The following is a 22,049-nucleotide window of genomic DNA, read 5'->3' as shown; positions in this document are numbered from 1 at the left end:
GAAAGAAACCAAGTTTAAAAAATGAGATACCACTTTGACCGAGAAGGCCGGCAAAGATTAATTGCTATGTAGCATGGGACACTGGGGAGAGCAAGACTCATCAGTTGGTTTATGTGGAAATTGGCAAGAATTTTTAGGAAGATAATTTGGCAATATCTTCCATATTAAAAATACACTTCCTTAGAACCAGTGACTCAAACCCTTTTCTTGGAATGTGTTAGTTAACAGCCTCTTCTCTCTTGATAAAATAAGAACACCAAAGAAACACTAATAGTGGTTACTTTCAGGGAGTCGAGAAGAAAAGAGATGATTGCTTTTTATTTTTTCCACTTTCGTACTCTTTCGTCTTTTAAAAATCAAATGTTTCTATTTTGTTATTTTTAAAAAGTTAGGGGGCTGGCCCAGTGGCGCAGCGGTTAAGTGCACATGCTCCGCTGCGGCGGCCCGGGGTTCGCCAGTTCGGATTCTGGGCGTGCACCAACGTACTGCTTGTCAAGCCATGCTGTCGTGGCGTCCCATATGAAGTAGAGGAAGATGGGCACAGATCTTAGCCCAGGGCCAATCATCCTCAGCAAAAAAGAGGAGGATTGGCATTGGATGTTAGCTCAGGGCTGATCTTCCTCACCAAAAAAAACCAAAGTTAAAATCGTTTTCCAGACATAACAGCATGCTTAACAATAAAAGAACCTTACCTCTGACCTGACAGTCTCATATATAAATCTCACAGTTGACACTCAAACATTTTGTTTAACAAATGAACCATCAATGAGCAAATGCAATATGAGATGTTTTCTTAATAGATCGCCTCAAATACCAACCATGATCATTTAACAGGATGATCTCTCTGGACCTTGCTGCGTCCTCTGCCACGTGGCTGTGTACTTTCTTAAGAAACTTGCTATTGGCATCTTTTCCTGCCCCAGAGCCTTGCTCCTGCCCATCCAGTCTGACTGTCCCAGGCCCACAGCGATCCTCCTTCACTCCCCATCACGCACTCTCTGCTCTGGGCTTCTGGAATGTCCCGGAAGGTTCACAGTGGAGGTAGGACTTGAGCCAGGAGTAGGAGTCGGGGTAGGTAGGGATTGGAGGGGCTGAGAAGAACTAGGAGAGGAGCTACATTATCAAACAAAAGAATAATAACAGTGATGACAGCGCCACTTATTGACGGCTCACTATGTCCCTCTATGTTCACATGTAACATGTTTTGTATTTCATGTAAGCCTCGCAACCCCTGGGAGAAGTCAGCATTATGAGCCCTGTTCTACAGGTGAGGTGACATGCCACACAGGTAGTGAAACAGCTGAGCTGGAATTCAAGACGAAGCCTGCCCACACATCTCTAAGGTCCAACCCTTAGCCGCTGTTCTCTGAGGGCCTCTCATACATGGTGAGGAGGTGGGCATTAGGAGAGGGGCCCATCCACTGTGCCAATGGGTCACCTTGGGATTTAGCTCCAGAAGTCATAGCACTGGGCCTGCCTCAGATTTTGGACTCTGGAAGGAATATGGTCCTTGGCTGTGGTAGCTGTGATCATGTGTGTTGGTGGAGGGGGCTGCCGGGGAGAAGGGATGCAAAGGAATGTCTGTTCTGGCAGAGCCTGAAAAGAAAGCAAGAGTTGACATTCCTTCTTGGGAACAGAATTATCAGCAGTACTTTATTATGTGTGCTTTCATCAGAAAATGCTGCAAAACCACCATTCTTGATGAAACTGTGACCTTCCAGTGAATCCAGCTGGGCTGCCCTTGAATCATGACCAGCCAGGGGCAGCCTCGGCCGCCTCAAACTCTTGTGGCTGCCCATTCAGCAGATGGCACGTATCCTGGGCTGATGCAGGCAGTTCGTCTGTGATTTTCCTTTTCGTTCCCCATGACAACCACCACATAGCTTTTCCTGCATTCTGACTGAGGTCCCACTACCAGGGGAGGCCCAGAACTGGAGTGCCTGGAAAAGTCGCCCATGGCCACGAGAGAGGCAGAATCACCCTAGACGGGGTTGAGGTTGCCCTAGCTATCTAACAACCGTAGCTGTTGGGGGCAGGGGGACTCCAGTGCCAGGGAGGGAACGGAAAATTAGTACCCCTGAGGAGGAATGCTGAAGTCATTGGAGCAGATTCCAATGGCTTTTCTTGGACAGGTTTCTGCAGTCTCCCCCGGTGATGTTGATTTTACTTTTCAGTCCAAGAAGCATCCCTAACACTGGGCCTGGGAGACTCAAGTGTGGGCGTTGGGCAGTGTTTGCCGAGAGGCTGGATGGAAAGTTTCTAGTACTTATTGAGCGTGTCCTAAGTTCTTGGCACTGCTGGGTGCTTGAGGCCCACTGTCTCCTTTTCCCCTCATAACAACCACATGAGGTATGGCTTCCCTGTTTCATAGACGAGGCAGCTGAGGCTCAGAGGCTCAGGAACTTGCCAGGAACAAAAAGTGGCTGGAGTTCTGACATGGGTAATGTGGGCTTCAGAGCCAGTCTCCGTATATTGTTACCACCAGACTACGGTTGTGTGGAGGCAAGTTTCTGTGGAATCTAGGGTGGAGGATGTCCACCCCAAGTTGCCCCTCTGGACTGTAGAGGCTGTGGGTAGTGTCCTCAAGTTGCTGGGCAGATGTAGCTTTTCTTAGGGCCAAACAGTTATTGCTGCTGAAGGGACCTGGGCATGGAATAAACCCTTGTTGGTTCATTTAGTCAGAGCATTTCTCTGACCCTCCAAGCCATTCCGCCTTAGTTCAGTGGCAGTCTCCCATTGGGAAAGGGGCCCAGTGTTGACACACATGCCGATAAGTGAACCCTCCAGGAAATACCCTGTATCTTTTGAGAAGGTGTGTGGCAAGGCAGTGGAAGACTGGTAGAGCCATTACTGGTGGAGCCTTTACTAGTTGAGAAGGCTGCCGAGGGAGTGAGCCCACCTCCTCCCCCAGCACTTGCCTGCCCCGCCAGCCCCCAGCCCTAGCTCTGGCCTCTGCGCCTCTTCAGCACTTTCATTCTATGCCACACAATGGAGCATGTCCCTGCAGCCAGCTGTATTATTGTCTAGAATCTGGATGTTTCCTATCTGCACTGCTGGTTTCCTGGAGGGAAGGGACTGTGACTTCCTGGTGACACCTGAAGATCTTGACCCACTTGTGTCTGTGGAGTCTTCTTCTCCCTCGTCTGACCCAGCTCTGTGGCTTGTCTGAGTGGGACAGCTGAGTGGCCTGACTCTTGTCTTACGTACTCTTGGGTTAGCATTCTCTCACATTTGGATAAGCCTGGGTTCTTTTTGGGGGGCACCTGCTTGGCTTATTTGCTAGGCCTCTTAAATTATACCCATTTGGACCCCATTCCACTCCATCACATGACCCTCTCCTCCTGCCATGGGACATTGCCATCACGGTTTGCAAACATTAAGAAGTAAATTGTATGGGCATCACAATGTGGCAGAAGGCCCAGGGGCTGACAGGCCTGTAGCAGTTTGAAAGGTGTCCTGGGGGCACGAAGAAGAAAACTGAGGTGTAGACTCCTGGCTCAGGGCTTGATGGCCCCGTGAGCACGATGGGGACTTGGCTGAAAGCCCTTGGGAAGTACTCAGCTCTCGTGAGGGGCTGGACACCCCATCATTGGATGTGAAACTGTCTCATTGTTTATGTGACTTCTAAAAGTAATATAAAAGCGCTTGGCATTAAGAAAAAGAATCAGATGATACATAAATGTGTGTGGGAAAAGGTAAGACCCGCTGGCCACCCTGTCACCCAGAGACGACCAGTGTCTATGGAGGGACTCATGGGTTTTAAGTCTTGGTCTCTGTGAAGCAGTTTGATCTTGTCTTTCCCAAACTAATAGTGGCCCTTCCTCTCTCTGCAGAACACGGAGAGTTCCTGGCTCTGGACCTTGGAGGGACCAACTTCCGTGTGCTTCGGGTCAGAGTAACAGACAATGGGCTCCAGAAGGTTGAGATGGAGAACCAGATCTACGCCATCCCCGAGGACATCATGCAAGGCAGTGGCACCCAGGTATGACCCTTCTCTCAGGGTGGCCACTGGGGCTCTGGGCCCCACAGGAGCAGGATGCTGCTCCTTCTCTGTGGTCTAGAGGGAGGAGACCCTGACTGAGGCTCGGATTTCTTGGCCTTTCTTTGCAGGTTGATCCACTCCCCATGCCTGGAGGCTAAATGGGGGGCCCTCCAACAGGAGAGGTGCACATGGGCCGGAGAGCAAGGAGTGTGTGTGTGAGAACCGGGGTCTGGATGTGCTATAGTAGGAGGTGTTTTGATTTGCCATCTCTTTTGAGGTCTGCTTACATGCGCTGGTTATTGAGGAAAGCCTGCTGTCAGGAGGCTGGGCCCACACTCCTGGACACCTGTGTTTGTTAGTGGTGCCTTTGAGTGGTGAGTCACGATTGTGGTTTGACACCACCACCTGCCACTGTGGTCATTCTGCAGGCCTCTTTGACTCACAGTTGTTACCACAGCATTGCATGCAAATGGAACCTGCCCCTGTGCCTTTATTTGCTTTCTCTCTTCTTGACCGTCTGAAACAGAAGAGGTTTTGCACATGGGGATGGGAGCCTGTTGAGAAAATATCAAAATCCAGCTTTGGGGTGTCTGTCCCTTTTGGCACTGCAATGGGCATGATGTGCTTCCACATTGGCCTCAAATCATGCTTAGTCATCCCTATATCTCCCTGGCTTCTAGAGCTGTGTTTTATACTCAGCAACTACACAATAAAAGGAGTGGATAGGGAAGAAATGTGAAATCCAAGTGAGAGTCCTCTCAGTAATAGTCAGAAAAAAATGAGCAAGGCTGGAACTGCCATCGCGATAGTCTCCAAACCTGTATTGAGCATCTGCTATGCATTGGGCACTGATCTTTGCTGGGAATCAAAGTCCTGGTCCTTCGCGTCCGGGGCTTAAAGCCCAGCTGGACCAACAGGACATACATACCCCCCACAGAAAGTAATAAATGTTGTGTTGAAGCAGATAGCGACCATCAGGAGGAGGAACTGACGTGATGACCTCATGTATGTCAGGCTCAGCAAAAGCACTTTGTATGGATTTCCTCATTTTATCCTCACATTAAGAAGCTGGGTGCTCCTGTTATCTCCACGTTATAGGTGTGGAATTGGGCTTTGAATGATTGAGTGACTTGGCCTTAGATCACAGGGGTGGGAGGGGCCAGAGGCAAGACACAGAGCCAGATTGACGTGATTAGATCCTGTGTTTGCAAACTCTAGGGGGCTCCATCCACTTTGTAGGCCGTGTGATGTGGTCCACATGTGTGGTGTTTCCTGGAATTGGGCAACATGGTGGTCCTGGGTCCTGACTACTTGCTCCTGCTTCCAGAGAAGCAGGCACTCCCTGAAGGGACTGGTGCTCATGCAGACATGAAATCTTGTGGAGGAGACCCTCTGGGGGCTCTCCCTCTCAAGAGTTCCCCCAGGAGAGCCCTCATGCAGGTGGGGCACTCACTGCCACCACACCACAGGTCCAGCCATTATTCTCTGCTCTTGGTTGTCCAGGGAAGCTGGTAGCCCCTTTCACCTGCTCTACAAAAACCTTCCTTGGGATGTTCTTTCTGCTTCTTCTTCAGCTGCTCTCAGCCCATGGATAGGAATCACTGAAGACATTCTGGGATACTAACACAGCAATAGGGATCACTCTTGGCTTGAGCGCTGCCTATTCCTGCTGTATTTTATGCCCAGCATGTTCGCAATAAAAGAGTGAATGGAAGATAAACAAATGCATGGATAAGGAGAACAGATTAGTGGTTACAGAGGGGAAGAGGGTAGAGGGGGTGGGCGAAAGGGGTAAAGGGGCACATATGTATGATGACAGATAGAAAATAGACTATTGGTGGTGAGCATGATGCAGTCTATACAGAAACTGATATATGATAATGTACACCTGAAATTACACAATGTTGTAAACCAATATGACCTGAATAAAATAATTTTTTAAAAAATGGAGAAAATGAAATGCAAGTAAGATGCTCTTCCAACGTGGGCACCTCGTGGGCCTTGGGCTTGGAGGAGGTGGAGCCTTCACACTCCTGGTGCACCGTTCTTTACACCACACCAGGCCACCTTCTGGGAAAGGAATTTCGGACCATGGGTAGAACGTGTGGGGGAGATATTTTTAGACCCTTTAAATGTCTTTGGGGGCAGCCCTGAGGATCAACCTGCTTTCCTTGTTTTAATGTTGTGGTTGGACAAGGGAGACTGAGTCCCTGGGACCGTGGGATTTTAGCTCTATTGAGGTTGTCACATAGCTTCAGTGTACATAAACAAAATGTTTTAGTCCAAATTAAAAAAAAAAAATCAAGGGCAGCCCCTTGGCTTGGTGGTTGGGTTCACTGTGCTCCGCTTTAATGGCCTGGGTTCACCTGGCTTCGGATCCCAGGCACAGACCCAGACCACTTGTCAGCCATGCTGTGGCAGCAGCCCACATACAAAATAGAGGAAGATTGGCACAGATGTTAGCTCAGGGAGAATCTTCCTCAAGCAAAAAAATAGAAAGATTGACAATAGATGTTAGCTCAGGGAGAATCTTCCTCAAGAACAAGAAAAATCTGTGAGACCCACCTGGAAGAAACTACAAAACTATTGTGATGTTAAAAAGGTTTCAAATAAATGGAAAAATGCTATATAAAAATGAAACATTAAAAAACTGGAAAAAATATAGGCATTTATTTCACCCTAAGGAAGAGAAAGAATACTATATGCCTAAAAGCAGCAGAAAACAATTGGTAAAAGATTAGAAGGAAATTCATAGTGGCTTTTTTAGTGGTGGAATTACTGGTGTTTTTTCCCCATATATATTTGATCTTAGGTATCAATATGTTAATTGTAAGAAAACAAATAGATTTTAAAAATAAAATTTAGTTAAAACAGAGACCAAATCACCAAACCCAACACTTGCAAAGCTTTCTGAAGATCTGTGAACCTGGCAGTGTCTCCCTGGATGAAATCTGTCTTCTAGCACATGAACTTCACTTAAGAGCAGTGAATTACAAGTTATAATAGCAGCCACTTAAGATTTGTAAAGTGTATCTTGTGGGAAGGGGAGCGAGCAGATTTTCACCAGTAAGGAAAAGGAATCCTTTCTAACTTCATAAAACGGTGCCCTTTGAGCCTCTTTATGGCAGGAAGGTGTTAACTCTTTCTCCCAGTATCTTATCCTTAGATCATCAGCTAACAGAAGAGGAGATAGTCTTCCAATTAAGGAAGCAGATGGTCTCCTCTTCCCCACTTTAAAAAAGGTGTAAGTTCTTCTAACCCAGCACTGTCCAATAGAACTCTCCACAATGGCAGAACTGTTCTTTGTTTGCCCTCTGCAATATGGTAGCCGCTAGCTACCTGTGGCATCGAGCACTTGAAATGTGGCTAATGTGACTGAGGAAGTGACTTTTTAATTTTTTAAAATTCCAATTAATTGAAATAGCCACAGAAGGCTAGTGGCTACTGTATTGGGCAATACATTATTTAATGCCTCTTCACTGCCTCCCCTTTTTTTCTGCCTCCTGTTGGCAGCGCTATTGGAAAGGGAGCAGTGATCAGGACTGGGTGAGGGGAAACCATTTTGCTTTCCCCCCTTCTAAAGCTTCCCTTCCCCCCATCTCTGATGTTTGGCCTTATCTCTTTGCACAGCTTCTGCAACTTTCTTTTTTTTGGATAAAAACTGTTTGTACTAACAAAAATGTACAACCCAAAATTTCACAATGTTAGAAACCATTAAAACATCAATTAAAAAAAAAAAAAAAAGAAAAAAAACTGTTTGTACTAAACATCATTTTGACTAGAGTACCAGGAAGAAGGTGCTGGGAATTTGTTTTGACCATACCGTAAATTTTGTCTCTGATCAAATTCCCAACAGAAAAACAGAATTTGCTGAATATCTGTCTAGAAACCCTATTTCATATTAAAATGCTTGACCTCTGCTCAAGGGAGTTGGCACTTGTGTATTGGTGGTCTTTTAGTGAGAGAGTCTGGTCCTTGCCCAGCCTTGGCTCTTGAGAATGTTTTGGTTTGGAGAGCGAGAGTTTCAGCATCAGCTGAGGTTAATTGTGCACATGATCAGACAGAGGGCCAGGACCGAGGCAGGAGGTTCAGTTGGAGCTGGCCACCTTCTTGATGGGGGTGGCCTGGATCCCTCCTAATGAACATACCCCAGACATCTGGGGAGCCAGTGGGCCTTTCAGCCTACCCTGCCACATCCAACCTCTCAGTTCCTTTGTAAATGCAAGTACTTTTTGTGGTTTAGTGGAGTGGTTCTCAATCCACTGCTTCTGGATCACCTGGAGGCCCCCACTCCCACAGTTTCAGAGTCAACAGGTTTGGTCTGGGGCTCTAGAATTTGCATTTATAACATGATGATGGTGATGCTGCTAGTTCAGGACCACACTTTGGGAACCCAAAAGTTTTAGTGGAATCTTCCTTGCTTCTGCCTGGAGAGGAAAAGGAATGTGGTTCTCCTCTATCTCCCTTGGCTTTTAGATTTTGCCATCTGGTCAACCTGGCCCTTGTACTCTGCTCACTCTTTGGCCTCTGCTTACTTTTTGCACCAGAATGGCCCTGGCCTCAGCCTCTAAGCATCTGGAGGGATCACCACCTTCTCTTTGAGGATGTTGAGTGGGCAAGAAGGAAGCCATGGGGCTGTGGGCTTTGGGACTGATTGAAAGCCTGGATGAGTGTGACTACAGCTTTTCCTTAGGCTTAGGGTTTTTCTTAGGAGCTGCAGGTCCTGCTTAGCATGGTCACAGTTGTGAGGCTGCCCATCCACAAAACCCTATTTATTCTTCAGTGCTCTTCTTGGACTCACTGGGTGTTGCATTTTGAAATTAGAAAACAAAGATAACTTCTTTGAATTGTTTTTCAGTTAAACAAAGACATTAGTTTTCTAGAATGGAGGAAAAATATAAAAGTTACTTATTTTTGTTGAATTCATTCATAGAGTGCCAACAGAAAATGTCCCACCCACTTCCCCAATCACAAGAGGCAGGAATGCTAAAATACTTCTTGGCAGTAAGATGGGCTGCCCTTTCTGGTAAGATAATCAGCTGTGCATTCATGTCAAAGGATGTTCTGTTCCCAGGGCATGCGATGACTTTCTGATTAGCTTTGGCTATGATTATCCCTGCCTCATGGTGTTATTTTGACAGCGGTTGGATAAATGGTTTAAGTGGAAGACAGTATTTAATAAGCACTAACTGATGTTAAGCCCTTATATTTATTGATTCATATAAACCTTTGGTAACTCTGAGGGCAGGAAAGTTATCACCCCCATGTTATAGATGAGCAAATTAAGACTTCAGATGCTCTTAATATCTATGCATTCTGCCTCCCTGCTCACCTTCCTGTGTTATGTATCCTTAGCTGTTTGACCACATTGCCGGATGCCTGGCCAACTTCATGGATAAGCTACAAATCAAAGACAAGAAGCTCCCCTTGGGTTTTACCTTCTCATTCCCCTGCATCCAAACAAAACTAGACGAGGTAAGATGAGTTCTTCAGACACTTTCGTTACTTCATTCTTTGGGCTGGGAGGACTGGAAAGAACTCTGAACCACCTGCTACTGTGGTGTTGGAGGCAGCCCTGATGGACTGCATGGACGATGTTTGAGTACTGAGAGTTCTGTCCTTCTGGGTGAGTGTATGTCAGTGTAGGGGGAGGTGAGGAAGTACCAGAGAAGGGGGATCTTTATCACCCTCCCCTCAAAGGATGATGTGCAACCCCACATACATTGCATGTTATCCAGGAATGAGAAATTAGTTAGGAACTCCTTTGATCTAAGTGTTATGATAATGATCCTTGGAGAAAAGATGCCTGGGGAGTTAATGATGTGAGTATACAAATAGCTTATTTTGGCAGTTCTATAGCCTGCTCTTTCCACTTCTTGGGGATAGTAAATCATGAAGGAATCATTCATTGAATCTCCTTTCTTGGTCTTTGACAGGCCCAAATTTTTCCTTCCTAGGCTCCTCAAGAAACAGTACACAAGTTCAATCATGACTTGAGTTTATCCCCATGGCAGAGGTCTCCTAATGATGATTGTATGTGGAATGTGGTCTGAGTTTTGTGAGGAATTCATGTTCATTCCTTGGTCCTTTTCCAGAGTTACCTGGTCTCGTGGACCAAGGGGTTCAAGTCCAGGGGTGTGGAAGGGAGAGACGTGGTCACTCTGATCCGGAAGGCCATCCAGAGGAGAGGGGTGAGTGGGGGCAGCAGGGATGGGAAGACGGGAGCCTGAGGTCTGGAGGCTCTTTACATTCTTTTGGGTCCAATCTGAAGTTTTTCCCTGACTGTCCTCAAATCAGCACAAGAATCTTTCGTGGTTCTTAAGGAGAGGTTTTCTTTTCTTTTTCTCTGCTAGGTTTACCCAATAATCTTTATTTTTTATTTTTTTCTAGTTTTATTGAGATATAATTGACATACAGCACTGTATAAGTTTAAGGTGTGCTGCATAATGACTTGACATACATATATTTCGAAATGATTACCACATCACTAATCTTATATATGATCAGATACCTTTGGGGTCTTCAGATTAGCATGGTGGATAAATTATCTTAGACTTGGTACAAGCAAAACCCTTTAGTTCTTAACCTGAAGAAGACTTGAATATCATTTTCAAGTAGGAAAGTTGGCATTAGGGTGGAAAGGGGCAGAGAGAGGACAAGACCTTCTGGGAGGGAAGGAGGGAGAAAGAGAGAAAGACAAGAAGATGAAAGAGAAGGAGAAGACAATGATGACAAGACAGGCTCTTAGTGCAGTGATGGCTGTGAACTAGACTACAGAGACTGGTGTTAGGAAAGCCCTCCATAATGAGGACAAGCAGGTTAGGGAGTGACATGCACTGTTAGACTAGATCTGGACCTGATTTCCAGCTCTAACCTTCTTTGTCTTTGAGTAGGGTTAGTAAGGGGGCAGCCCAGTTGCACTTGAGCTGTGTGTCTGGCTGCTCTTTCTCTCCACCTTTACATCTGTAACCTTTGTGTGATGGTGAAGGTCAGAGTCCCCCTTTTGTCCCCACAGGACTTTGATATTGATATCGTGGCCATGGTGAATGACACAGTTGCGACCATGATGACCTGTGGTTACGATGACCAGAACTGCGAGATTGGTCTCATTGTGGGTGCGTGAACACTGGCAGTGAGGGCCAGTGCTGGCCAATGGATGCGGGTGTGGGCTGCAAAGGGAGGAGAGCGGTCCATGGCCTGGAAGTTCCTTTGTACTTCATATTGGAAGATAATGATGGATTCGCTTTGGAGAGCTGAGCCAGGACTTGTGGAGTTGGGGGTGGTAGTGGACTGGACCATGTTGAGATACCCTGACACCACAGTGGAATAAGAGGGAGATGTGGGTTGGGGAGAGGACAGCACAGGTGGGCACTGAGCAGTTTCTTGTCTTGCCCAGGAATGGGCAGCAATGCCTGCTACATGGAAGAGATGCGCCACATCGACACGGTGGAGGGCGACGAGGGGCGAATGTGTATCAACATGGAGTGGGGGGCCTTTGGGGATGATGGCACGCTCGACGACATCCGCACCGAGTTTGACAAGGAGATCGACATGGGCTCCCTGAACCCCGGACAGCAACTGTGAGCAGGCCTCCCTGTGTGCGGTGGGCTTGGAGGGTGGGCTCAGGAACTGAGGTGGGGGCTGGGCAGGGCTGGGGAGCAGTTCTCATTTTTGCTTTGCAGTCTTATATCCCTGAAAGGTTGCCAAGGCACCCACTGGTTATGGGAATGTTGTGCTTATTACTACACACATTGTGACTATAAGTTGCTGAGAGGGCTTTTAAAAAATAGAGCAAGTGGGCAAACCAGATTATAGGTAATCATTTGGCTCTACCCTTTAGAACAGTCATTTTAGAAGGTCATATTCGAGTCTAAGTGTGTAGCCCTGATCTTGCTTTCTACCTTCAATTTGTAAGTTGTCCATAGAAACAGTTTGTGAGCCACATAAGAAAAGTCGTGTTGAGATGGCCAAGATTAGGGCCTCTGAAAGCTTCTTTTGTCCCTCCCACCACTGTCACTGCCCAGACAATGAGGCTCTGAAGGTTAGCTCCTGATTCCTGTCTGAGGCTCTGACTCAGACCTCTGGTAGAGCTGCCTGTGAGCCAGGCTGGACCCCACGGAGTCCCAGGGCCTCTTGCCCTAGCTGTAGGCAGACCCAAGGCCTGTGGAAAAGTTGGCTAAGGAGCCTCCTTGGCCACCTTCCCTGGACCTGTGGCCCAGCCAGGGTCCTGGGGTGGACTGGAGGAGGGGCTCCAACATTTCGGACCCTGAATGTTATACTCTTCAGCCTGGCCGGGCTTGGTTGTTAGTTACTTTTAACTTTACAAAACATTCTTTCACTCTCACAAACATTTGCCTAATGTCTCTATTAAAGATCTTGAAACACGGATTGCTGCAAGCTCTGAAGGCAATTGCAAAATGTTTTGAGCAATTCAGGCCCTCTCTGGTCTTCTCTTTGCTGTGGCTTGTTGCAGAAAGCTTCTAGCACAGATCTCTGCTTGGAGAGGAAAATCCAACCCTATAAACCAGCTCCATGGTGGGGAGCCTTTTGCTTTACAAGCAGAGTCTTTGCTTCCTCAAAGCATGGTTAAGTCACAAGCTTCTCTCACATGTTGAAACGTGAGTCCAATTACTTGTAACTTTCATAGGGACCTACTGGCTATGTCCGCCATGGCTGGTGAGAAGTTTATGGACTGAAAAGTCACTCATTCAATGCCTGCCTCCATGAATGAGGCACACCCAAGCCATTCCAAGGAGCCATATGTCCTTTGAAGTGTCAGAAGACAGAATTGCCAACCCAGCCTTGGCACCATGCCACTGGCTTAGCCTTAGACAAATCAAAGACTGGGAGGACATGTACCAGAGCGTCAGCTGTGGGAGTGCTGAAGTCATTGTTGGACTCAAGCGGGAACTTTTTTTCACTCTTTATATGTTTCTAAATAAAAATTTTCCAAATGTTGACTGAAATAAAGTGTTTTTAAAAACTGGAATAGAGGGGCCAGCCCAGTGGCGCAGCGGTTAAGTGCATGAGCTCCGCTGCGGCAGCCCGGGGTTCGCAGGTTCAGATCCCAGGTGCACCGACGCACCACTTGTCAAGCCATGCTGTGGCGGCGTCCCGTATAAAGTAGAGGAAGATGGGCACGGATGTTAGCCCAGGGCCAATCTTCCTCAGCAAAAAGAGGAGGATTGGCATCGGATGTTAGCTCAGGGCTGATCTTCCTCACACAAAAAAACTGGAATAGAAACTTATAAGTTGCCCGCACTTCAGAGCCGCACTGGCCCTCCTCCCCTGTCTCCCATAGAACCAGCTATTTCGGAGAAGGTGCGGTTGCAGACACATGAGTTCCTAACTGTTGAAGCCGGGCTGTCTCCCGAGTGTGCCCCTGCTGGTGCTTAAGCACTTTAAATGCACTCTGCTCAAGCAGTTTTGCCAGCTCTCCACTTGGCTCCAGTTCTGCCTTACCTGGCCTTGGGTCTTGAGGAAGTCACTTCCTGAGAGCCTGGCTTCCTCTCTTGTAGATTACACCAGGTGATGATGGACTCTCTTCCACACCCTTTGTCTAGACCTTCTTGGGGAAGCCCGGCCTCATTAGTTCCCACAGGCCCTGGGTGCCTCCTCTTCCTTGGACCTGGATCCTTTCTGATACACCAAGAAAGGGCCTTCTTTGCCAGAAAGAATTGTAAAGGCTTGATTTCTTCTGTCACCTGGTCTGAGCCAGATGGACTGTCTTCTAAAGAAAACAGTGTCACCTAGTGTTGAAAAAATAAATTACCTAACTGCCCACTCAGCTTGGGTGCCCGCCTCTGCCTTTCCAAAATATGCCTTTATCTTGTCACCTGCCTGCTCGGAAACTTCCAACATGTCTGGCTCCCAGATTCCCGAGACCACCTGACATTTAGAGCTCCTTCTCATCTGTCCCAACTTGCCTGTCTAATCTTGCCCATCACTCCTGGCCCTGGGTTGTTTTCATAGGAATCCACAAGAGGCCCTGCAAGGGGAGGGGCAGTGTGAGGTGAGTTGCTGGGCCTATGCCCCAAATTTAATCAGGTTGATCTTTTTCTCTTGTAAATAAATATTGAGGTTCTACATAAGCTTTCTTCCCCCCCGCAATATAAGCATCTTTTATTTCATCTGAGATGTAGTTCACAGATAGAATTTGTGTAGAAAGCTTTCATTTTCAGAAAGCATTTTCTTGCTAGAGAAATTTTTTTTTTTTTTGGTGAGGAAGATCAGCCCTGAGCTAACATCTGATGCCAATCCTCCTCTTTTTGCCGAGGAAGATTGGCCCTGGGCTAACATCCGTGCCCATCTTCCTCTACTTTATATGGGACGCCGCCACAGCATGGCCTGACAAGTGGTGCATTGGTGCACGCCCGGGATCCGAACCTATGAACCCCAGGCCGCCAAAGTAGAGCGCGTGCACTTAGTCGCTGTGCCACCGGGCTGGCCCCAAGAAAAATTTTTAAAAATCGCTACCCTACATGTAACCTACTTTACTTCAGATTCAGGCTGTTCCAGAATGTTCCACATTCCCTGGCTGTTTAGTTTGGCTGTTAAAGGACCATCCTTCTCCATGGTTCAAGGCCCACCCACCTGTAGAGACAGCCCAAGCTCCTCAGCTCCTCCAGCCCCTCCTAAGCTGTCACTTCTCCACACATCTCATTGCTCGTCAGTGCCACACAAGTTCACATTAATTGTGCATCAGCCTCACATGTGTACATGTCGCCTCCACAGAGAAGTTATGAGTTTATTGACAGCAGGGAATTTATTTATTTTTTGGTCTGTATCTCCTTGCAGGTTTGAGAAGATGATCAGTGGGATGTACATGGGGGAACTGGTGAGGCTTATCCTGGTGAAGATGGCCAAGGAGGAGCTGCTTTTCAGGGGGAACCTCAGCCCGGAACTCCTTGCCACTGGCCGCTTTGAGACCAAAGACGTTTCAGAAATTGAAGGGTAAGCTTCCGGGTCCCTCTCTGTTCACTGGGTCCCCAGAAGAGTTGGCAGGCAGTTGGGGAATGAAGAAAGGGTGCTGGCACTTGACCCTTCATGAGTGGACAGCAAGAAGTTCTCGCCCAATGTGGGCTGTGGCAGGCCTGTGGCTTGACTTTGCTTACCAGATAGTCTCCACTCTCGTCCGTTTGGAGCATGCTAACTACCAAGGTGACTCACAGTGCTGGGAAGGATTGGCGTTCCTGCCTGGCACGGCAGAGGGCGGGGAGGGCTTGGCTTACTACTGCTGAAGGTTCCAGTGGGCCCCTTCATGACTCACTTCCATCTACTTCTTTCCCTTCCCCTGAAGCTCTGACATTTCATTCTCTATTGGTGATTCTCCAAAGAGGCTCTATCCTGATTCTTGCATCATAACAGGAAAATATGTCCTTGGATGGCCCCGAGATTTACCCATTTAGTTCCAACAAGTAGAGCTGAGGCCTGCATTTTCACAGAGCGGCAGGGGTGGGAGTGAAGAGGGTCTAATTTTTGTTTTTCGGTTAACAATACGCAAAGAGTTGGGCCTAGTTTCCTGTTTTGAGACTTCCACTTGTTGCTTGGGGAGGCCCTTTGTTTCAGGGACCGATGGTGGAGAGGAGGTGATTTTGGTGCTGAAGGGAGCAGTGAAACTGTTCAAATGACTTGAAGTGGAAACTCTTGAGGGAGCTGTGCCTACTTGTTCACTCTGAGGGGATGAAAGTCCTTTTTGTGAGGCATCTAGTTCCCCTAAGAAGAGTGCTAATCCCATAGCATGAGCCCTTTGTCACCGTCCTTAGCACAAGTGAAAGCAGTGCGCACTGGGTTGTGAAATGCAGGAGACTCTGACTGCTGTACACAGAGCAACAGGGCGGGCCCCACGCTGGGCTCACAGTCAGAGGTGATTGTGGCAGGGACACACGTTCTCTTTACCCCAAGCAAACAAAGCACAAACTCACACCCACACAACTCAGTGCACAAAGCCCGGAGAACAAGGCCTTGTCCTTATATATTCTGTGTGTAAGAAATACTAGTTCTACTCACTGGGGAAAAAGGGGCAGCTGAAGCACTGTGTGTGTGTGTGTGTCTATGTGTCTGTGTCTGTGTGTCTGGGAGAGGAACCTCAGGTTGGCTCTGTTGTGTTTTCCCCCTCCTTGTTCTACCCCCCATAGGTGGGCAGAGTGAAGTGAGTGTCTGCCCCCAGTGGGAGATGGTGTGTGCTGGAGCTGAGGGGTTACCTTCTGAACCCACACACCACTCTCCCACTGGCCACAGTGGGTTGGACATGTGCCTACATGCTGTCTTTCTATTTCCCAGGGAGAAGGATGGCATCCAGAAGGCCCGTGAGGTCCTGGTGCGGCTGGGCATGGACCCGACACAGGAGGACTGCGTGGCCACTCACCGGATCTGCCAGATCGTGTCCACGCGCTCAGCCAGTCTGTGCGCGGCCACCCTGGCGGCTGTGCTGCAGCGCATCAAGGAGAACAAGGGCGAGGAGCGGCTGCGCTCCACCATTGGGGTCGATGGCTCTGTCTACAAGAAACACCCCCAGTGAGTCGGTGTTTGGGGACCCATAGTGATTTGGGGTCCCCTGACAGGCTCGAGAGAGACCCCAGTGACTCTATGGGCCAATTCCATTTTGTGTTCTGGGATGGTAGAAATGGACCGTGGAGTTGAAGGTCTCTGGAGAATAAAATGTTCCCAACCTGGCAAGGGGGAGCTGGGAGGGTGTTGTCCTTGGCACGGGTGGAAGCGATTTCTGAAGGCTGCCAATGACTGGGGCTCTACTCAGAGCTCTCCTGGCCACTGGGGGCTCTTTTGCCTCCCACTTGTTTAGGAGTTAGTGTTTCTCTCTACTTGTTTCTTTGAGTCTCTCATGATTCTTGATGGTCCCTTCAGGTGCTGTGTCCTCTGCCAGGGGCCCCCCAACCCAGTGGGTTACCAGTCTCTCTGGCTGACCTGGGCATTGAATTGATCCTGCTCTGCCCTCCACGTTTTGATCATAAGTGCCAAACTAATCAAATTTCAGTTGGGACCTGGAAGATATCTCTCTATTGTGCCCACTTATTGTCCCATCATTTTCACCTAATATGAGTGCCAGGTCGGTGGGCCTTCGTTAACTGAATTGGTTGATGTAGAGGGTCTCGGCCCTACCATTCCCTAGTCTCCTACTCCAGTGCTTCAAAAACGTCACAGGGCACATGAATCCCCTGGGGATCTTGTTGAGAGGCAGATTCTGATTCAGAAGGTCTGAGTTCAGCCTGAGATCCTTTATGTTGAACAGCCCCCTGTGATGCTGCTGGCCCACAGACCACACTTGGAGTAGTGAGGCCCTGGGGACCATGGCTCAAAGCAGCCACCACCTGAGAATTTCTGGCTGAACACAACTGTTGTCTTTAGCTGTTGAGATATCTTTGGGATCATTGGCAGAAATTGGCAAAAAAAAAGGCCAAAATCCAGAAGAGCATTTCTACTTTTTCTGTTTTGGATCTTTTTCAGGCAGCATCTAAAGGAATGAGTGATGAAACATGAAAGTAGTTGGTGTCAGAATCACCTGATTCCATTGGGCTCCAGCAAAGAGGCTGGTACATTGGGCAGAGGAGCTCTGGCCTGTGGGAAGAGGAGGTCTTGTGTGACCATATGCAGGGGACAGTGGCTTCCTGGAAGCGTCCTTTCCTTTCAGCAGAAGTTGAACCCCAGCCAGTGTGGTCACAGTTGAATGTCTAAGCTTTTATACAGTGACCCCTGAATTGAGAAAGAGTGGGGAGAGGATGTCCAGGGCAGCATCTGCACCTGCAGGTGCCTCCAGATGTTCCCCAACCCTTTGCACCATTGACCTAATTGTGAACACCCATCTCTTAACTCACCTCGGTGACTGCAGTTTCGCCAAACGTCTTCAGAAGACTGTGCGGCGCCTGGTGCCCAACTGTGACATCCGCTTCCTCTGCTCCGAGGACGGCAGTGGCAAGGGGGCAGCCATGGTGACGGCAGTGGCTTACCGGCTGGCCTACCAACACCGAGCCCGCCTGAAGACCCTGGAGCCTCTGAAGCTGAGCCACGAGCAGCTGCTAGAGGTCAAGAGAAGGATGAAGGTAGAAATGGAGCGAGGTCTGAGCAAGGAGACTCACGCCAGTGCCCCCGTCAAGATGCTACCCACCTATGTGTGTGCCACCCCTGATGGCACAGGTATGTGGCAGGGCCGCCACCCAGCACAGCACGCTGGGTCTTTGTCCTGATATTGATGCTCCGGAAGGACTCCCTCAGCCTTAGCATTGGATATTTGGACCAGAATGTTTCTTCAGCTACAGTAGTAGGGAATTCTAGTGTCCAGTAAGCTCAACCAAGGCATTTTTCTGCTAGAAACTGAATGGTAATGATAGTAAATACTTATTGAATATTTACTATGTGTCTGACACTTCTCTAAGCATTTTATACATATTAATTCATTTAATCTTCAACTGTTAACGGAGATTAGTAGTTCATTTTGTTTATTAACAAACTATTGTGTTTGGCACAAAACTGAGGCACAGAGAAATTCAGAAACTTGCCCGAGTTCACACAGCTAGAAAATGGCAGAGCTGGGATTCAAACCCAGGAATTTTGGTTCCAGGGCCAGGTCTTATAAGCCCTAGGTCAGGGGTTGGCAAACTAAAGCCCATGGGCTAAATCTGGCCCACCGCCTGTCTTTGTAAATAAAGTTTTATTAGTACATGGCCATGCCCATTTGTCTATGTATTATTTATGGCTGGTTTGCATTACCATGGCAAAGTTGTGTGGTTGCAGCAGAGACTACGGCTCACAAAGCCTAAAATGTTTTCTGCCTCGCCCTTTGCAGAAAAAGATTGCTAATCCCTGGTCTGGGTCTTAAACCTAAGAAATGGAGGTCTTTTCCCTATTCAGAGAAAACAATCATCGAACAGGCCATTGTAGCACATTTGGTACAGGTTCTAGAGGTAGAGATGGGGACTTGGTCCCTGCTCTACCCTCTCCTGGCGGTGTGGCCCTGAGCAAGTGACTCAGCCTTGCTCAGCCACGTCTTGTTCCACCATCAGAGGGGAACACAATGCCTCCCTCTCAGGGCTGCCTGAAGGTTGTCTGAGGACTGTGTATGAGACACGTAGCACATTGATTGCCCAACAAAGGAGACTTTTCTAATCCAAAAAGATATCCCTTCAATTTTCTTCAAAGAGTAGGACTGTGCTGTTCCTTCTCTATTCTAGAACCTAACATAAGGTGGCCTTTGATTTAGCATGAATGGTGTATTTGGATACTTTTGAGTTTACTGTATCACCATTTCCCGTGTTCTGCAGAGCTCATTGTGATTTCTGGGACCTCAACACTTGAACTCATTTGAGAACCACTAAGGAGCCAGCAGGTCCCTGGTCCTGGGATCTTATTTTCTTTACTATTAGGTGGAGCTCACAGTCCATCATCCCCGAGGTTGTCAAGGGGCTCCCAGGAGAGCTCTCCCTTAGAGGAAGGCCCTTTAGGCTGTCACTCTTTGCTGTGGTGAAGTGGTGATGATGCCCCAACTCATCATGTTCTCGGGTTTATTTTCCAGAGAAAGGTGACTTCCTGGCCTTGGACCTTGGCGGTACCAATTTCCGGGTCCTGCTGGTGCGCGTGCGGAATGGGAAGCGGCGTGGAGTGGAGATGCACAACAAGATCTACTCCATCCCACAGGATATCATGCACGGCACAGGGGACGAGGTGAGGCAGGCTGGCAGTACAGGAGGGGACCCCAGTAGACACCCACTTCTCACCTGGGAGGACAGCGCTTTCTCTGTTCACCCATGGTCCCAGGGAAGGCTAGGGGGGCCAGGGCCCTGGCCTGGTCTTTAATCAGGCGTGTGCCTGAGCTTGCATTTCTCCTGGGTGGAGCTCTCGAGCTCGCGCTCAGGCCCTGCCAGGGGCGGCCTGCCCTGACCAGGGCCCCCTCCCTCAGAGCCCGACTTCTCCCCGCAGCTCTTCGACCACATCGTCCAGTGCATCGCCGACTTCCTTGAGTACATGGGCATGAAGGGCGTGTCCCTGCCCCTGGGTTTCACCTTCTCCTTCCCCTGCCAGCAGAACAGACTGGACGAGGTAACAGTGCCTTCCTGGAGGGCTCTCCTAGGGGCTTTATTGACTCTAAACCAGCCAGAGTTTGGAGCGGAGGAGGAAGTCGAGCTGAGAGGAGCAAAAGAAAGGCATGAGTGACCAGTCGTGGGAGGGCGCTGTTGATGGGAGTGAGTAAGTCAGAGTTGGTGGAGGTTAAGTAAGTAACAATCTTTGGTATGATGATGATGCTTCTAATCAAAATATTAACAACTAACATTTTTTAAGAACTTTATGCCAGCTACTATTCTAGGCTTCCTATGTGCATTATCTCATTTAACCCTCACAGCAACCATATAAGGTAGGTGTTTGTACCCGTTTTGCAGAAAGAAAAACAAGGTCTACAGAGATGCCAAGTATCTTGCACCAGATCATACAGCTTGGGAGTGGCCAAGCCACAGTTAGAGTTCCAGTTTCCTGACACCTCAGCCCATGCTCTCAATTAGCTCACCTGCTCCTGAGGCCCTTGTTTTGGGCTCAGGACATTTTCGTTCCCCTCTTATTTTTAGATGCCCTGGTGCTTCTCTAGTCACATCTTGGCTTTTCATTCCCTTTCAACTTGCCTTGGATGAAGGAAGCGGGTGGGTGAAGATCCGGTGCTCCCAGGTATTCTGGACGTGGGTGTGTTGAGAAGTGTAGGAGAGCTGAGTAGGCGATGCTTGGGCTTGTGCTGGGTTGACAATTGGTATATTAGGTGTCAGGATACTGTTACTTAAGCAGTTGCTCCTCTGTGTCTCAATCGGTCATCTAGAAGCTTACATGCAGGGTTCAAGTGGACAGTGTGCTGTGGACGGAGAGGCCAGGGTCTAGAGGCATGGCTCCTGCTTTAGATGCTCACAAACAAACTGGACTGACGAAGCAAGCTCAAAAAAGCCAGAGCTGCTGTTTGGAATGTGGCACCAATGGGATGCTGGAGCCCTGAGGACGTGCAGGGTGATGTTATTCTGAGCACATCCCTGGAGGGCATGAGGGAGACTTGGATCATCCAAGTCAGAAGAGTGAGTTGATGGGGAAGAAAGGCAGGAAGGCCTGGCAGTGTGGAGGGGGCATGTAGGAGGACCACAGGGTCCCTGGAACGGCAACCGTCACGTTGCTCAGCTGAGTTTTGTAAATGCCTCCTGCTCCTTCCCTCTGAGAGTTAAATTCACCATGTGTACTAGTACAGTTAAGGTTTGGGTATGTCTTGCAGTGAAGGGGATGTCCTGTACTGCCTCATCAGTATTTCCCAGCACCTGTTAACCTTTGTCCAGTGTTACCAGTCCAGGGTTGCTCTTATCTTTTCCAATTTCTTCGTCTCAACACATTATTTTTTTCAGTGTCAATGCATTGGGTTTTCAAAGTCTTCTCATTTGGCAAAGGGAATTATCAAACACGGATAAATATTTATGTGATATTTAATGAAATATTACTTACTATAACAAAGACATTAGAAACAAACCTAATTGTTCAACAGAAATAGTAAATTATGAACCATTCACTGTCTCATATCAGCTACTAGTTCTTTGGAAGAAATTTCAATGACATGGGAAAATATTGGTGGTACAACTAAAATAATTTTTTAAAGAAAAGTATAATCTCTATAATATAGAAACATCCAAAAAATGCAATTAATAGGAAGATAAAAATGTAACACTCCAGTGTATATACTTCCAGGTTGTTCCCACTGAAATATTTTTAAAAAGACACTATCTTTTCATGTCAACATATATATATCTTTGTATATTTATCACGTGGCCCCAAGACACGTTAACTGTTTCTGCCTGAATTATAAGATTCCAGATCATCATTTTAGGTTTTATTCTTTTTTTTTTTTTTTTTGTGAGGAAGATCAGCCCTGAGCTAACACATGCTAATCCTCCTCTTTTTGCTGAGGAAGACCAGCTCTGAGCTAACATCTATTGCCAATCCTCCTCCTTTGTTCCCCAAAGCCCCAGTAGATAGTTGTATGTCATAGTTGCACATCCTTCTAGTTGCTGTATGTGGGACACGGCCTCAGCATGGCTGG

General features: G+C 47.9%; 1 protein-coding gene across 1 annotated transcript in view; it reads left to right on the top strand.

Annotated features, from left to right (window-relative positions):
• The window catches only part of HK2 (hexokinase 2), a 60,352-nt gene that overhangs the window by 29,349 nt on the left and 8,954 nt on the right, over positions 1-22,049 (top strand). The window contains exons 3-12 of the mRNA XM_004437184.3: positions 3,834-3,982; positions 9,338-9,457; positions 10,078-10,173; positions 10,998-11,097; positions 11,379-11,562; positions 14,780-14,935; positions 16,265-16,498; positions 17,829-18,133; positions 19,509-19,657; positions 19,913-20,032. Of these exons, the coding sequence (XP_004437241.1) occupies positions 3,834-3,982; positions 9,338-9,457; positions 10,078-10,173; positions 10,998-11,097; positions 11,379-11,562; positions 14,780-14,935; positions 16,265-16,498; positions 17,829-18,133; positions 19,509-19,657; positions 19,913-20,032 (1,613 nt within the window). The remainder of the gene's footprint in view (positions 1-3,833; positions 3,983-9,337; positions 9,458-10,077; positions 10,174-10,997; positions 11,098-11,378; positions 11,563-14,779; positions 14,936-16,264; positions 16,499-17,828; positions 18,134-19,508; positions 19,658-19,912; positions 20,033-22,049) is intronic.

The sequence above is a fragment of the Ceratotherium simum genome, chromosome 11 (assembly GCF_057802395.1).
Source record: "Ceratotherium simum simum isolate JZ-2026a chromosome 11, ASM5780239v1, whole genome shotgun sequence".
Lineage (NCBI taxonomy): Eukaryota > Metazoa > Chordata > Mammalia > Perissodactyla > Rhinocerotidae > Ceratotherium > Ceratotherium simum.
Note: the sequence above shows the minus strand (reverse complement) of the source record. Positions and strands in the feature narration are given on the sequence as shown.